Raw genomic sequence first — 17,646 nt, forward strand, 5'->3', positions numbered from 1 at the left:
AGCAGGAGGGCGTATACTGCAGGGGAGGAGCCGAGAGCCAGCAAGAGGGCGTATACTGCAGGGGAGGAGCCGAGAGCCAGCAGGAGGGCGTATACTGCAGGGGAGGAGCCGAGAGCCAGCAGGAGGGCGTATACTGCAGGGGAGGAGCCGAGAGCCAGCAGGAGGGCGTATACTGCAGGGGAGGAGCCGAGAGCCAGCAGGAGGGCGTATACTGCAGGGGAGGAGCTGAGAGCCAGCAGGAGGGTGTATACTGCAGGGGAGGAGCTGAGAGCCAGCAGGAGGGTGTATACTGCAGGGGAGGAGCTAACTTTTTTTGTATCACTTAGTGTCAGCCTCCTATTGGCAGCAGCATACACCCACGGTCTGTGTCCCCCAATGAGGCGAAGGAGAAATCTGTGTTTAGCAAGTACAGATATTCTCATTACTGAAGTAGCAGAGACGATTGGTGCTCATAAAGTTCTATAGAGAACGGTGATCTCAGGAGACCGTGCAGCAGAATGTCTGTGTCCGACACGAGCGCCTCCAGAGAACTTTAAAAGCACTGTAATCTTCTATCTCAGCAATGGGATCATTTGTCTCCACTGAATACGGAATGTACCCATGAACAAAGGTCGATACAGAAGAAAAAAAAGACGACAAAGTTCTCTGATGTGATCTATTACAAATGGGGTTTATTTTCATTTGTACTATTAATTTATTAGGTAAAACTTAAAGGGACACTGTCACCTAAATTTGGAGGGAACAATCTTCAGCCATGGAGGCGGGGTTTTTGGGTGTTTGATTCACCCTTTCCTTACCCGCTGGCTGCATGCTGGCTGCAATATTGGATTGAAGTTCATTCTGTGTCCTCCATAGTACACGCCTGCGCTGTGCAAGATTGTCTTGTGCAGGCATGTACTACGGAGGACAGAGAATTAACTTCAATCCAATATTGCAGCCAGCATGCAGCCAGCGGGGACGGCAGGCGTGTAAAACAACGCATCCGCATACATCTTCATATCCTGCGTACCCAATGTTAAAAGATAGGTACGCAGGATGCATGCAGAAGTAGGCGGGCCTAAACGGAAGATGTGCGGAAGTGGGTGGAGCTTTAGGGAGGAAGTACGCAGCCATTCGCAAAGCCACGGTATGTAAGTGTGAACGTAGCCTAAGAATGTTAATTTCATGAGAGTCTTGACAACCAAGCAAAACATTTGTTCATAGGGTGAAATTTTCTGTTTGGCTGCACAAAAGATCATCATCCTGTGTAAACAGAACCTGCACTGCAGAGAACAAAGGCAGCCTATGGACACTGACAAAGTTTAATTTAATAAATGTGTAATTCAGCACTAAAACTTACTTGAGCAGCTGCAGTACCTGGGCCTTGGGTGGTGGAATCAGTGGCTCCTGGTACTCCAAGCCTTTGGGCAAGGAGAGATACCTGTTGCCTAAATAGAAAGACATGCCAGTATTAAGAGAAACATTTCTGTAAATGTCCGGCCTATGATTCGGCTCTCATCACGCCACCTACATTCTGTTTTGCACTGTATGATAATGATAGGAACAAACATTTGAATAAATGGCTATAAATATCAGTCGTGGCCAAGGACATGGAGGTTCTGCTATATAAGAACAGATAATCAGGATAAAGACCTTCTTCCCCTTCTGAACGTATCACAGACTTGCGAGAAAGTGCTGACTGCTGGGCTCATTTCATTAGCTATGCCAGCCCCCTTCTCCATCACAGCTTATGTAGAAATAGCTAGGCCAGTCCCTTCATGCCCGTCACTGACACAGGGAGGAGAAGAGGAAGGTCTCTGATGGTATTTACATGCATAACCTTACACAGGAGAAGCTGCAAGTCCACTACCATGGAAAGGCCGTGAAATCACACCATCCATGCACTCACATTTATATTAAAGGGATTGTCTCAGAGTCTTTTCTTCAGGAACACACTGCAACACTCCCACCTTCCTGTCTTGCAGAGGACGGTGCATGACAGACAAGCGATAGTTTGGAGCAACGACGTGGTCGTGCCGCTGGTCTGATTTGAGCTTTCTGCTGGCTCTACAGCATGGGAGAAGCGAAGGAGACTAGATTCTGCTTGCTCTGTTTTGAAGCTGGCATTATACAACTAAAGCATAGAGCCTGCTGGCGGCACACGCTCCTGACCTAGGTAAACAGACACTAGAAAATGGAAAACTACCACAGTTCTTGAGAATGGAGCAGCAGATTTTTTAAAAATAACTAAATTGCAAAGTTGCTTGATTTTACAAGTACCTTCCAATTTTACAACAAAAAAAAAAAAACAAGCTTGACAATCCCTTAAGGGTATGTTCACACGTTCCTGATTTCCATCCTTTTTTTTTTCAGGACTGTTTTTTAAAAAACTGCAGCTCTTGGCAGAAAACGCAGGTCCTTTTTTTGGTTTTTTTTTTTATGCGTTTTTTGATCCTTTTTTTGATTTTTTTTTTATGCAGTTACCCCTAACCCTACCCCTACCCCTAACCCTACCCCTATTCTAACCTTAGTGGGAAAAAAAAAAAAAAATTCTTAATTTTTTTTTATTGTCCCTACCTATGGGGGTGACAAAGGGGGGGGTGTCATTTACTATTTTTTTTTTTATTTTGATCACTGAGATAGATTATATCTCAGTGATCAAAATGCACTTTGGAACGAATCTGCCGGCCGGCAGATTCGGCAGGCGCACTGCGCATGCGCCCGCCATTTTGCAAGATGGCGGCGCCCAGGGAGAAGACGGCCGGACGGACACCGGGACGCCGGGTAAGTATAAGGGGGGGAGATTAGGGCACGGGGGGGGGGCATCGGAGCACTGGGGGTGGGGGCATCGGAGCACGGGGCGGTGGGATTGGAGCACGGGGGGGGCGGGATCGGAGCACGGGGGGGCAGCCACACTCCGCCCACGCACTTCCGCCCGCTTCCCCGCACTTCCTGCTGCAGCGGTTCGGCACCACAAACCGCAGTAAAACCCGCAGATATTTTTTTCATCTGCGGGTTTTACTGCGGGTTTGACCTCACAATGGAGGTCAATGGGTGCAGAACCGCTGCGGCTCCAAAAAAAGAAGTGACATGGTACTTCTTTTTTCCCGCAGCTATTCAGCGCGTTTTTTTTTTTTATTTTCCGCATTGTGGGCACAGCAGTTCCTGTTTTCCATAGGGTACAATGTAAAGTACCCTGCATGGAAAACCGCTGCGGACCCGCAGCGGGAAAATCGCGGCAATTCCGCATGAAAAAAAGGATCGTGTGAACATGGCCTAAAACTTTTTTTTTTTTTATAGACATACCGTATATACTCGAGTATAAGCCGACCCCCCTAATTTTGCCACAAAAAACTGGGAAAACTTAATGACTCGAGTATAAGCCTAGGGTGGGAAATGCAGCAGCTACCGGTAAATTTCAAAAATAAAAATAGATACCAATAAAAGTAAAATTAATTGAGACATCAGTAGGTTAAGTGTTTTTGAATATCCATATTGAATCAGGAGCCCCATATAATGCTCCATACAGTTTATGATGGCCCCATAAGATGCTCCATATTAAAATATGCCCCATATAATCCTGCATAAAGGTTAATAATGGCCTCATAAGATGCTCCATAGACACATTTGCCCAATATAGTGCTGCAGAAATGTTGATTATGGCCCCATAAGATGCTCCATAAAGATATTTGCCCCATATAGTGCTCCACAAACCTTGATTATGGCCCTATAAAGACACTTGCCCCATATAGTGCTGTACAAACCTTATGGCCCCATAGATGCTCCACACAGACACTTGCCCCATTTGCTGTTGCTGCGATAAATAAAATAAATAAATAACATACTCACCTCTCCGTCGCTCACGTCCCCAGCACTTTCAATATTCACCTGACTTCGTTCCGGCGCCACTCCATCTTCAGCACTGACGTTCAGGCAGAGGGCGTGCACTAACCACGTCACCGCGCCCTCTGAGCTGAGCGTCACTGCTGAAGACAGAGCGGCGGCGGCTGGAACGATGAAAAGGTGAATATTGCTCAGCGCTCCCCCTCCCCATTATACTCACCTGCTCCTAGCGCGGTGCAGTCCCTGCTTCCCGACGCTGCTGCTTCTTCCTCTACTGAGCCGTCACCGCTACAGCTCATTACAGTAATGACTATGCGGCTCCACCCTTATGGGAGGTGGAGCCGCATATTCATTACTGTAATGAGCGGTACCATGTGACAGCTCACTACAGGAAAAAGCTGCCAGCTCTGGGGAAAAGACATGCAGGGACCGCGCCAGGAGCAGGTGAGTATAATTAGACAGCCCCCACTCCCCCTCCCCTGTCGACCCCTTGGTATGACTCGAGTATAAGCCGAGAGGGGGACTTTCAGCCCCCAAAAATGGGCTGAAAATCTCGGCTTATACTCGAGTATATACGGTAATACATTTTCACTTAATGCATTTGTACTTTCAATACTGCGGTATGTATACAGCCCTCAATTACTTGTGGAGTACATCACCGGGGTTTTTCAAATACAAATGCTATTTACTACAAGGAAGGGGTGGAAAAAAAAATGGAAAATTGCAACATACCTGTTAATGCCAGGAGTAACACCAATGCTACCTTGTGCCATCACCTTTTTTATTCCCTTTAAAGCAACCATTTTTGCCTTGGCAATTGGATCAATAATGTCCTCTGGAGCAAACTTGTCAAGATCTGTAATTATATATAATAATTAACAAAAAAAAAACAGAATAATTACGATTTAACTGCACTGTACACTTTGTTTTTACCATTAACCCTTTCTGACATCGGAAGTAATACGTCCGCATGCCCTGTGCCTTATTGACGTGGGAAGGATTATTAGGTGTATGTGCGATTGTGATACCGCCGTTTGTCAGCTGATTCTGACACCTGATACTAAGTGCCAGAAGTCCCGCACAGCTTCTGGCACTTTAATCCCCTAAATGCTGCGATCAAACTCGATAGTCACATTCCGAGGAGCCGGCAGGGCGATGACAGCCCCTATGCCCTTGAATCGGAGACCCGGAGGCATAATGCAGGGTCGAGATCGCTGCCATGGTGACCCAATGTCGTCATGATGATATCCAGGTCATCAGAGCTAGGAAAGTTGCTTGATCACGTGAAGAGTTGATAGTTTGCATAGCATGGGGATGCTGCTGCATTCCCACACTGTACAAGCGATCAGCATGCAAATAAATGATAGTCCCAAAATGGGACAAAGTTAAAAAAAAAAAAAAAAAGTCCAGAATGACCCGACCTATAAACCTGTCCCACTAGTGAACACCTTTAGTGAACAGCATAAAAAAATAAATATAAAACAAGGCAAAAAACAATACTTTATCATACCACCGAACAAAAAGTGGAAAAAACACAATAAAAGAGACTGATATCAACATGGTACCACTGAAAAAGTCATCTTGTCCCGCAAAAAACAAGCCACCGTACAGCTCTATCAGCGGAAAAATTAAAAAGTTCTGGTGCTCAGAATAAAGCGATGCAAAATTAATTTTCTCTTCTATAAAAGTTTTTATTGTGTAAAATCCCCAAAACATAAAAAATATATACATTAATGTGATATCACTGTAATCGTACTGCCCCGAAGAATGAAACCGCCTTATAAATTTTACCACACGGAATGACAACTCCCCTCCCCACCCCCCTCACCCCCCAAAAAAATTCCTGAATTGCTGTTTTGTTAATTCTGCCTCCCAAAAATCGGAATAGAAAGCAACAAAAACGTCATCTTTTCCAGCAAAAAAACAAGCCATCACATGACTGTGGGCCAAAATATGGAACAATTGCAGCTCTCAACATATAGCAATGCAAAGACTGTTTTGATGAACAGCGTAAAAAATAAAACCAATTCTTCACCTGCTGATGATTTTTTCATTCTGCCTCCCAAAGATTGCAGTAAGGCTAAGCGCACATTTATGCTGCGCTCTGCGCTGAGCGCGTGCACAGGTGTTTCCGTGTAAATCTCTGAAACAACGTGATTCAGATGGAACCTCTGGCGGAAGATCCCCTATAATGAGGCAGATGAAGGCACTGGACGCCGTCTGACCTGTGATCCGGCGGTGTCTGTCTTTTTAGGATGGTATAAAAGTGCTGATGGCCAGTTTTCTTCACTTCTGAAGGACACTGCTGAACAGAGGCCAGACGGAATCCAGAGTAACTCGGATGCCTCATTATAGAGAATGGATCCCTCGGGGTTCCATCTGAATCATGTCACTCAGAGATTTAGATAGAAACCCCAAAGTAAGTTGTCAGCGTAGAGCTGCGGATAAATGCTATCCCAAATGTTATGTAAAATGTTCCCAATAAACGTTTCACCTCAATCCACAAAAATCAAGACCCACTCAGGTCTGTCATCTGTTAATGGATATATAGGGGGCTTCTACGTTACTGGTAGTACAAAGACTCTGGAAATGCGAACTGGCTCCTCACCCGTCAAAAGAAATTCTGCAAATTCTACGCTCCCAAATCCAAATGCCTCCTCCCATCTGAGCCCCACAGTGTACCTAAACCACATATTGCATCCACGTTTGGCATTTCTGAAGCGATGAGAGCCCCCCAAACTTACAGGTACATGCCTCCAGAAGCAAGGGCTGGGCATAACGTACTGATCATTACAGTATACTGGTCACTATAACGTCAGTTTGCAATTTTCACTCAGCAACATTCATTGCGGCTTGTTTCTGGAAAATACCCATGGAGTCAAAATCGGCACTGCACATGTAGATAAATTTCCAAAGGGGTATGATATCCAAAATTGGGACACTTGAGAGGGAATTCTGCTCTTCTAGCAATCAGGAGCTCTTGCATATGGAATCTGCAAACTGTTCTAGGAAAATCTGACCTCCAGGTTGCAAATAGCGCTCTGTTCCTCCCGAGTCTCTCCGTATGGCTAAGTAGCACTGTACAGTCACATATGGGGTATTGCCATGTACTGTAGAGATTGTGGGACAAATTATGGTGCCATTTTTACCCTCTTGTGTGAAAATCTAAAATTTGGGTATAAAACAGGTGGTGGTAAAAATTACTTTTTTTTTTCATTGACCAGTGATATAAAATTCTGTGACACTTGTGGTGTCGATATGATCACTACATTGCACTGCATCCCAGATGAAGTCATTGAGAGGTGTAGTTTGTAAAATGGGGTCACTTATGGGGTGTTCTGCTGTTCTGGCACCTCATGGGCTCTCCTAGTGGGTCATGGCACCTGCAAACCATAAAGTAAAATCTGGCGCTTATTGCCTTCTGAGCTTTGCACTGTGCCTGAAAAATATTTCATGATTATGTGTAAAGAAAAAATGGACCTCTGTTTCTTGTTAAAAAAAAAAAAAAACCTATTAGCCCTTAGAAAAATTACAAACTTGGGGGTAAAACAAGATTTCAGTGGTAAAAATGTAATTTCTTCTTTCTTCACCGCTCAATGGTATAAAATTCTGTGAGGCACATGTTGTATCAATATGATCACTGCACCCCTAGATGAATTCATTGGGGAGTGGAGTTTGTAAAATGAGTTCACATATAGAGGGTTTCTGTTGTTCTGGCACCTCAGTGGCTCTGCCAATGTGACATGGCACCCTCCAATTATTCCAGCAAAATCTGAACTCCAATATGGCGCCTCTTCCTTTCTGAACTTTGCACTGTGCCTCAAGAGTTGTATTCCCCCACCTACGACAAATTTTTGGGGTCCATGTTTTCCTGATACCGTTGTCAAAATTAAAAAAAAAATTGGATCTGAATAGTGAGGAGCGAATAGCATTGTCCTCGGGTCTCCCTGAGCATGCTCGGGTGATCTCCGAGTATTTTGTAGAGCTTGGACATTTAGTTTTCGTCCCCTCAGCTGCATGATTTACAGCTGCTAGCCAGGCTGAATACATGTGAGGAATGCCTGTTTGCTAGGTTATTCCCACATGTATTCAGGTTGTCCAGCAGCGGTAAACCATACAGCTGAGGCGACAAAAAAAAACTAAATTTCCGAGCACTACAAAATTCTCGGAAATCACCCCAGCACAATGCTATTCGCTCATCACTAGATCTGAAGTTAAGTTTTTGTGAAAAAAAGTTTAATGTTAATTTTTTCCCCCCACATTCCAAAAATTCCTGCTGAGCACCTGAAGGGTTAATAGACTTCTCAAATATGGTTTTTAACAACTTGAGGGGTGCAGTCTTTAGAATGGTGTCACTTTTTGGTATTTTTGGTATCATACAGACTCCTCAAAGTGACTTCAAATGTGATGTGGTCCCTAAAAAAAAAAGAAAAAAAAAAAAAAAAAAAAAGGTTTTGTAAATTTTGTTGGAAAAATGAAAAATTGCTGGTCAACTCTTTACCCTTATAACTTCCTAACAAAAAAAAAAATGGTTCCAAAATGGCGCTGATGCAAAGTAGACATGTGGGAAATTTTATTATTTTGTGTGACATCACAGATTTAAGGACATGAAAATTAAAAGTTTGAAAATTGTGAACATTTTACCAAATTCAGTTTGTTTTTAAAAAAAAATAAAAGTAAGTCACATGAAAAGAAATTTCACCATTATCATGAAGTACAATGTCATGAAAAAAGTATCTCCGAATCATCGGGATCCGTTGAAGCGTTCCAGAGTTATTACATCATAAAAGGGTTAATCCCTTCAAGCCATGACCCAGTTTTCACCTTCCTGACCCTGCCAAATTTTACAAATCTGAGCAGCCTCACTTTATAAATGAGCTAGATAAGGGAACTGAAGGTAAACTAATCAAATTTGCAGGATGTAAAGCTAGACACTAGAGAAGACAGAGAAAGGATTCAAAGGGATCTACATAAGCTGGAACAATGGGCTGTTTTGCCACGACCAATCAGCGACTTGGATTTCCATGAGAGACAGAGGCCGCGACCGATGAATATCCGTGACAGACAGACAGACGGAAGTGACCCTTAGACAATTATATAGTAGATTTATATCCTTAAACCAGTTAGTCCTGCTGCACAAGAGAATTTATCAATAAACATTTGCCAAATGTTTACTTCACATCAGATTCATTTTTGAAAGGTTTTTTTTGGGTTAGGAAGATAGAAGTGTTAAAACGTTTTCAGCAATTTCGAGGGTTTTTTTTCCCCAACAAAAGATACAAAACTTTTTTTTCTTCCTTTTAATGGACATCACATCTGAGGTGACCATGATGGAACATTTTTCTCACAAAAGAATATGTTAATTTAGCTCCAAATTTAGCATGTTTACATGGGCGACAGGGGGGAGAATGAACCGTACAATTTGTTGTGCAATTTCTTCAGAGCATGCCGATACCATATATATGGAAGAAAACTACTGTTTGGGCCCAAGGCAGGGCTCTGGGAAGGAAAACTGACTTTCTGGAGCTCAAAATTGACTGGAATAGATAGCGGATGCCATGTTGCGTTTGCACAGCTCAAGGAATGTAGTGAGCACCTCAAACCTGCAGTTGGTGCACAGAATTTTATAAGGGTGAGCCGTGAAAATGAAATAAATGCATTTTCCCCACAAACATGCTTTAGCACCAATTTTTTCATTTCCACAAGGGTAACAGGAGAAAATGAACCCCACAATTAGTTGCGCAATTTCTCCTGAGAACAGAGATACCTCATACGTGGTTGAAAACAAATATTTGGGCAGACTGCAGGGCTCAGAAGGGAAGGAGCGCCAAAGGAATTCTGGGACACAATTTTGGCTGGAACAGATTGCAGGTGCCATGTCACATTTGAAGAACCCTTAACATGCCAAAGTAGCAGAAACACCCACAAGTTACCCATTTTGGAAACTATACCTCTTGAGGAATTCATCAAGTCGTGTAGTGAGCAATTAGGCTGGGTTCACATTGCGTTAATGGCAATGCGCTGACGGCATCCGTTACATAGCGGCACTAACGCTATGTAACGGATGCGTTAGCGCAATCATTAACTGCCATTATGTAGCGCATCACTAACGCATGTCATAATCGGCATGCGTTAGCGATGTGCCGTCATTCTGTGACGGACCCTCGGACGCAGTCTGCAGCATTTTCGGGTCCGTCGCCACTAGCACAGATAGAGCATCTGCGCTAGCGCGATCGCATAAACGCGATCTTTTTTGGCACTTGCGTTAAAGCAGTCCGTTTAACGTATGCGTTGAACGGACTGCACTAACGCAATGTGAATCTAGCCTTAGCCCTCAGGTGATTCACAGAATTGTATAACAAAGGAAAAGTACCATTTTTTTCCACTAAAATGTTGTTTTCTGGCTCCAAATTTTCAATTTTTAAAAGGGATAATAGGTGAAAGTGGGCAATGTACAATTTGTTACGAAATTAAGTGCACCAATACCTCATATGTTGTCAAAAACTACGGCATAGTGGAAAGTTCAGAAGGGAAGGAGCGCTATATTATAATGCAGATTTTGTTGTTAAGGTTTGCAGGTACCATGTCACATTGGCAGAACCCCTGAGGTGCCATAAAAGCAGAACCCACCAAGCGTGACCTCATTTTACAAACTACACCCCTTAATGAATTCATCTAGGGGTGCAGTTATACTGACAAGAGAATTTTATACCATTGGACGGTGAAGAAAAAATTACCATATATACTCAAGTATAAGCCAAGATTTTCAGCCCATTTTTTGGGGCTGAAAGTCCCCCTCTCGGCTTATACTCAAGTCATACCCAGGGGTCGGCAGGGGAGGGGGAGCGGGGGCTGTCTAATTATACTCATCTACTCGTGGCGCAGTCCTTGCAGGTCCCCAGCTCCCTAGCTTCTTCCTGTACTGAGCGGTCACATGATACCGCTCATTACTGTAACGAGCGGTAACGGTGACCGCTCAGTACAGGATAAAGCTGCGGCGTCGGGGAAGCAGGGACTGCACAGCGCCAGGAGCAGGTTAGTATAATGGGGAGGGGGAGCGCCGCGCGATATTCACCTGCTCCTCGTTCCGGACGCTGCACCGTCTTCAGCGTCTTCTGCAGTGACGCTCAGGTCAGAGGGCGCGGTGATGTGGTTAGTGCGCGCCCTCTGCCTGAACGTCAGTGCAGAAGATGCTGAAGATGGAGCGGCACCGGAACGAAATCAGATGAATATTGAAAGTGCCAGGGGCCTGAGCGTCGGAGAGGTGAGTATGTGATTTTTTTTTTATCACAGCAACAGCAAATGGGGCAAGTGTCTGTATGGAGCATCTATGGGGCCATAACGTTTGTGCACACTATATAGGGAAAGTGTCTGTATTGGGTCATAACGTTTGTGCAGCACTATATGGGGCAAGTGTCTGTATGGGGCCATAATCAAGGTTTGTGCAGCACTACATGGGGCAAATATCTTTATGGAGTATCTTTTGGGGCCATAATCAGCATTTGTGCAGCATTATATTGGGCAAATGTGTCTATGGAGCATCTTATGGGGCCATTATTAACCTTTATGCAGGATTATATGGGGCATATTTTAATATGGAGCATCTTATGGGGCCATCATAAACTTTATGGAGCATTATATGGGACTCCTGATTCAATATGGATATTCAAAAACACAACCTATTGATGTCTCAATTAATATTACTTTTATTGGTATCTATTTTTATTTTTGACATTTATCGGTAGCTGCTGCATTTCCCACCCTAGGCTTATACTCGAGTCATTAAGTTTTCCCAGTTTTTTGTGGCAAAATTAGGGGGGTTGGCTTATACTCGGGTCGGCTTATACATGAGTATATACGGTATTACATTTTTGCCACAAAAATGGTTTTAGCCCCAGATTTTACATTTTTCAAAACAAGGAAATAGGTAAAAATGACACCAAAATTTGTCACAATTTCTGCTGAATGTGGCAATAACCTATATGTGGCTGTACAGTGCTGCTTAGCCACACGGAAAAACGTGGGAGTGACAAAGCACTATTTGACTCAGAGCAAATTATTGTACAATAGTTTGTGGACTCAATATACAGAAGTGCACAAAGAGCAGAATCCCCCCACAAGTGATCTTATTTTGGAAATGACACCCCTCTGGGAAATTATCTACAGGTGCATACTATCTTGACTCCACGGAGGTTTGTTACACACACGCACCAGTGAATGTTGGCGAGTGAAAATTGCAAAATCTGCCATCGTAGTGGCCAGTATGTTGTAGTGCCTGGTGTGCTGTAGTGCCCAGCTCGTGATTCTGGAGACATGGACCTCATAAATTAAGTAGCTCTCATCGCTACAGAGATGCCAAACATTTGGACGCTAAATGTGGCTTAGGTACACTGTGGGGCTTTTGGATTTGAAAGGGAAGAATTCGATTGATTTCTTTTTTTTTTTTTTTTTTGGGGGGGGGGGGGGGGGGGGGCCAGGAGCCATAGCACTTTTCCAGAGGGCTTGTGCTAACAGTAACGTGGAAGCCCCCTATATTTACCTTGACAGATGACAGAACAGAGTAGGGGACTTGGTTTGTGTGTGAATTGAGTTGAAGGTTTTATCGGAAACATTTTTCATAACAGAGAATTCATTCAATACAATGAGGCAGAAAAGTTACTCAGGATTCTGTTTGGCCTTTGTGTCCTTTTCTGAGGTGCACAAAACTGTGGACTCCAATGAATCATTAGCCAGTCAGCATCCACAGTGCCTCCATCTACCTCATTATAGGGAATCTTCTGCCGGGGGTTCCTTCCGAGTCACATATTTTAGAGATTTACATGGAAACTCCAGTGTAAGCGCTCAGCAAAGAGCGCAGGATAAATGTGATGCTGCGATCTTTGGGAGACAAAATGAACAAATCAACAGCAGGTTAAGAATTGGTTTTAATTTTTACGTCTTTCCTTGTGTGGTTTAAGTGATTAGATGACTTTATTCTTCTGGTCGGTGCAACAATACCAGATTTATAGCTTTTGTTTTTATGTTTGGCTGCTGTCACACACCAAGACGCTTTTTTTTTTTGCAAAACAGTTTTTGAAATTGCCATGTTTTGAGAGCAATAATTTCTGTCGATAGTTATGTGACAGCCTGTTTTTTTGCGGGACGAGCAGACATTTTCATTGGTACCATTTTCGGTCACAACATTTTGACATCTCATTCTATTCCGAGTTTTGGGAGATAGAACAAAAAAACAAAAAACAGTAATTCAGGAATTTTCCTTTATGCCATTCACAGTGTGGTAAAATTGATGACAACTTTATTCTTCGGGTCCGAACGACTACAGCAATACGACATTTATTCTTTTTTAGGTTTTGTAGTTTTTACACAAAGTTAAAAAAAAGTTGTTTTTGCATTGTTCTATTCTGAGAACGATAAGATTTTTCATTTTTCCGCTGATGGAGCTGTATGGCGGGTTGGTTTTTTTGGGACAAAATGACTTTTGCAGCTGCACCATTTTTATTTACATTCGACTTTGATTGCGTTTTATTCCAGTTTTTGTTCAGTAATATGATGAAATGCATTTTTTTGTCACTTTTTCACTGAAGGGGTTAACTAATGGGATAGTTTTATAGGGCAAGTCATTGTGGATGACGGTACCAAAAGTGTAATTTGTTTATTTTTTTTTAATATACATATATATATATATTTGTAATACTTTTTTTTGTTCTTTATTTTGTGATTTTTTTTTTAAATTTTGTCCCAGGATGGCTGCCATGATCGCTGATCTAATAATCTGCAAAGCTTTTGCATTGCAGGACATTAGATCAATGCATTGCACACAGGTAGGATGCATGTAAGTTCCTGCTCTAAGCAGGAGCTTACAGGTCACTGTACATGGCTGACCCGGTGGTCATCTTTCGGCCCCAGGGTCACCATGGAGAGCATGGGCACAAGGCAAGCAGAGAATGGAGCTCCCTCACTCCACTATGCTGATCAATGTTGATGTTAATATTGACAGCGGGGTTAAATGCCTGCAATATGCGCTAGCAGATTCTGCGCATTGCCGCAGGATGTCGGCTATAGTTTAGTGTCGACACATGCTTTGGATTGCAGCGGCACTCTGAGTGAGCCCGCGTGGATCATGTACCACTGTACATGCAAGAACGCACCTCCTGGATGTCGTGAAAGGGTTAAAAGTAATGTTTTTTTAACTAGATCATCATGCTGATAGCTTGGTGACACTTCATATATTTTGCCCAAAAGCATATTGAACAATATAAGGCAGACCACATATATTAGTGATATGAATGCCGGCTTAAAGCGCCACTCCAGCATATTGTTATTTCAGCACTGGAGTGGTGCTTTAAATGTAAGCCCACTACCCCAGTTCTGATACTTCCTTCTGGTGGCTTCACCTTTTAATGATGTCATCTTGTGCCCACAACTTCTGACTGGCCGAAAGTCAGACGCTAAATCACAATCGCTCAATGCAAGTCTATGAGAGCCAGAGCATGAAACACAGCACTCCACGAAACACTGGAGCTACTGTCAGGTCACTTGTCGCCATAGACTGATGGGAACAGCGGTGGAAAAAGATGCAGGCGGCAGGTGAGTATCAGAAAGAGGGCAGGAGACTTACATGTAAAGCTTCATTCCAGCAGTGTGATTTTAAAAAAAACACGCTGGTGTGGTTCTTTAACTTCAATCTGGCTGGACAGCTGAAATTAAATCACTAGTGTGCATGGGGGGTCCCAATTGGAAACTTTTAGGTAAAGAAGAAAAAAAAAATTTTTTTTAACCTAATGGCAGGTAGATTACTGTCAAATGTCAGCAGCTTATTTACCTCTCCCTACCGCACACTGTTTTGGAGTACATCTTGCGATTAAAAAAAAACAGATAACCTTTATTTTTGTGAAAGGACTATGGCCATGAACACACAAACATTTATAAGAGATTGTCGATTGAGAAAATGTGTTTTTGACATAATCAAATGACATTTGAATACGTTAAAACAAGCTTGCGTCCTGAAAGTGATATGCATTTTTAGGATCACAAGCTAATATCTCACACATACCTGTGTCTGGGAAAAAGTTATTAGTCAGCTGCTGCTGTACAACCATCGGTTGCTGCTTCATGACCATTTGTTGCCCCATGACTGGCTTGGGAGGGAGAGCCTGTTGTTGAGGTCCACTAGCTTGTAACAAGTGCTGACCACTAAGCACATGGCTCTGGTTAGCAGAAGTATGCATGGGAGACTCCAAAGTAGAGTTGGCTTGCACACCAATAAGTCTTTGTTGCACCTGCTGTTGAGGAGGTAACAGTTGTTGTGTAGACCCCATCCCTTGATGTCTGGGCACAATCCCAAGTCCTACGATGTTTGCTTGATGACCTTCTTGTTGAAGGTGAGGCCCTGGCTGATTGGACATTGCAGTATTGATCATTGCGTGCGATTGTGTATTTTCTGTATGCTGTGCAGAGAGTAGCTGCTTTTTCTGCTGTTCTTTTTTTTCATGTTCAAGAAGGTCTTCAATAAGAAGCGGAAGTTCACTAGCTACAAGAGAGCTCTCCATCTTATCCAGATCATCTGCAGGAGAGTGGCGTGAACATGGCAAACCCAGTGGGCCTTCATCCAGCTCGAATTTTCCCAAAATTAAGCTATTTGGATTAGCTGCAGTAGAGGAATCTTTGCTAGGGAAGAGGGGTGCACTGTTTGTTTGGACAGAATTTGAATTGTGCACATTAGCTCCTGTTTTTAACATGCTTGCTCCAAATGATACCTTTGCAGCATTGTGAGACATTTCATTCTTAACTATCGAATTGCTTCCAGAAAATTGACAGGTGTTGGTCTTCAGGTCACTGTCTTCTAGCTTTGGCTTTAAATCCCCTGTGTATGCAGACTGCTTTGCTTCCTCACAGGAAGACACTTGAGAAGTGTTACTATTACCTGAAATATGTGAACCTAAACCTATTCCCATAGCCCCTGGTGGTCGATCTTTGGTCATTTCCATTTTTTCACTAGCTCGCAACTCATTTGGAAGGCTTTCCTTTTTTGCTTCTACAATATCAGGCTCCAGCTTAAGCATTGCTTCCTCTTCAGCCTTCTCATTTGCAGACTCAACTAAGCGCAAGTGTTCATTGAAAATGTCCTTTTTGTCACCAGTGTCTAACTCAGGGTCTGTATAAGCAAGAAGATCAAATTCATCCCCATTTAGAAGATCATCTAAGTGAGGGTCATTTGTTTCAAGATTATCAAGATTGTCCAAATCATCATCAGCTTTAGCAACATCAAGGCTTAAATTAGCCAGATCATCGTCTTCCAGGTCTTTGTGTGTATCAAAATCAACATCTAATTCTGGTGGATCTTCACATTGGACTCTCCCACTTACAAGGCCAGGAGCAGATCCTACCTTAGAGCCTTCAGTCGGAAGATTGCTTTGTGGAGGAACATTAGCTTGTTGCTGTGTAATTTCTGTGGCAGATGCAACTTTTGTTTGTATAGCCTGTGAGACTCCTACATTTCCTGCCTGAGGAACAGTTGGTGTCAATGTTTTTTGAGTCTGCAATAAAGGACTCCTCATTACAGGTACCTGCAACGGATTTCCATCTCCTCTCATTACTCCTGTTATTACAGTGGAATTGGCACCTTCACCTGGCACATAGAAGCGAGGCCTATTCTGAGGACCAGGAGATGAAAAGGGAATTCCAATAGGCAATTTTTGTCCATGATGGCGCAATTCAATATAAGGTGCCCCACCAACCGTGACCTGATCCCCAGGAAACGGCAGGCGAACTACACCTCCACTATTTACTGCTGGGCTTGATGGTGGCCTGTTCCCTTCTGGAAAACGGATCGGTGCTAGAGTCCTCTGTCCTGTAACTGGTGACGGCCAAACATGCTGCTGATCAGAATAAGATCCCCTCGTAAACAGGGCTTGAGTTCCTTCAGCCGAATGTCTAAAGAGAGAAACAAGTATCATATACCGTATTCAGAATATATCACCTTGTGAAAAAATACCATTACATATTACATGATTCCCAGGTGGCATATAAATTTAATTTTAACATTTCTCAATGATCATCTGATCAGGTAGCAGAAACCAAGTGATCATTTTTAAAAGGTTAACATGGTATTTTACAAGGCACCAATTCAGACAGGTAAGAAAAGGTCATAAAATTAAGAAGGTCTGCTCTGGTCATTACTTATAATGGTATTATAATGACTTGGGGGGAAAAAAAAAAAAACAGAATGTTGTGGAAAAAAAGGCATTTAACAACAGAAGAATTCATAAAGAAAGCCACCATCTAGCATAAATTCTCTCAGATCCTCGAAGTGCAGACAGCTATGATTTGAATTTACCTGGCAGAACCATCAACAGAAACAGAAGATGGAGAAGGCAAAGATGTATTCAAACGTTCCTCTTGTGGAAACGATGGTGCAGCTACTATCTGCCCAGGAATTTTTGCAGCCCCTGAAGCGCTGATCACTCCAAGACCCTTTTCCTGCATTGCATGTAATGTGTGGAAGAAGAACAAAAAATTCTCTTAAGGAAAAGTCAACATGAATTCTAGTATGATAATTGTTGCCACAACCAAACAATCCATTACATGGCACACGTCATTTTACCTGTGAAGGTGGATACATGACTACACGACCGGACTGATCATAGCCTTGTCCGCTAGGTTCTCCACTCCATCCAGTTTGTGAAGTATTCATAGCTGCGGCCGCAGCCTCCTTTTCCTGTCTTAAGGTATTTCTCTGGATCTGCTGCCTAATGAGGAGCTCCCGAAGTCTTTGACGCTGGATAAATTAAGGGCAGTTCAAAATTAGTAATATTATATATATTT

The 17,646-nt window shown here is 43.0% G+C and overlaps 1 protein-coding gene across 1 annotated transcript in view; it reads right to left on the minus strand.

The window, feature by feature from the left end:
- KMT2D (lysine methyltransferase 2D) overlaps positions 1-17,646 on the minus strand; it is a 233,551-nt gene that overhangs the window by 76,082 nt on the left and 139,823 nt on the right. Inside the window, exons 31-35 of the mRNA XM_069758349.1 lie at positions 17,426-17,599; positions 17,159-17,301; positions 14,876-16,755; positions 4,555-4,678; positions 1,340-1,427 (exon numbers count right to left, since the gene is read on the minus strand). Coding sequence (XP_069614450.1) covers positions 1,340-1,427; positions 4,555-4,678; positions 14,876-16,755; positions 17,159-17,301; positions 17,426-17,599 — 2,409 coding nt within the window. The remainder of the gene's footprint in view (positions 1-1,339; positions 1,428-4,554; positions 4,679-14,875; positions 16,756-17,158; positions 17,302-17,425; positions 17,600-17,646) is intronic.

Source organism: Ranitomeya imitator, chromosome 3 (assembly GCF_032444005.1).
Source record: "Ranitomeya imitator isolate aRanImi1 chromosome 3, aRanImi1.pri, whole genome shotgun sequence".
Taxonomy (NCBI): domain Eukaryota; kingdom Metazoa; phylum Chordata; class Amphibia; order Anura; family Dendrobatidae; genus Ranitomeya; species Ranitomeya imitator.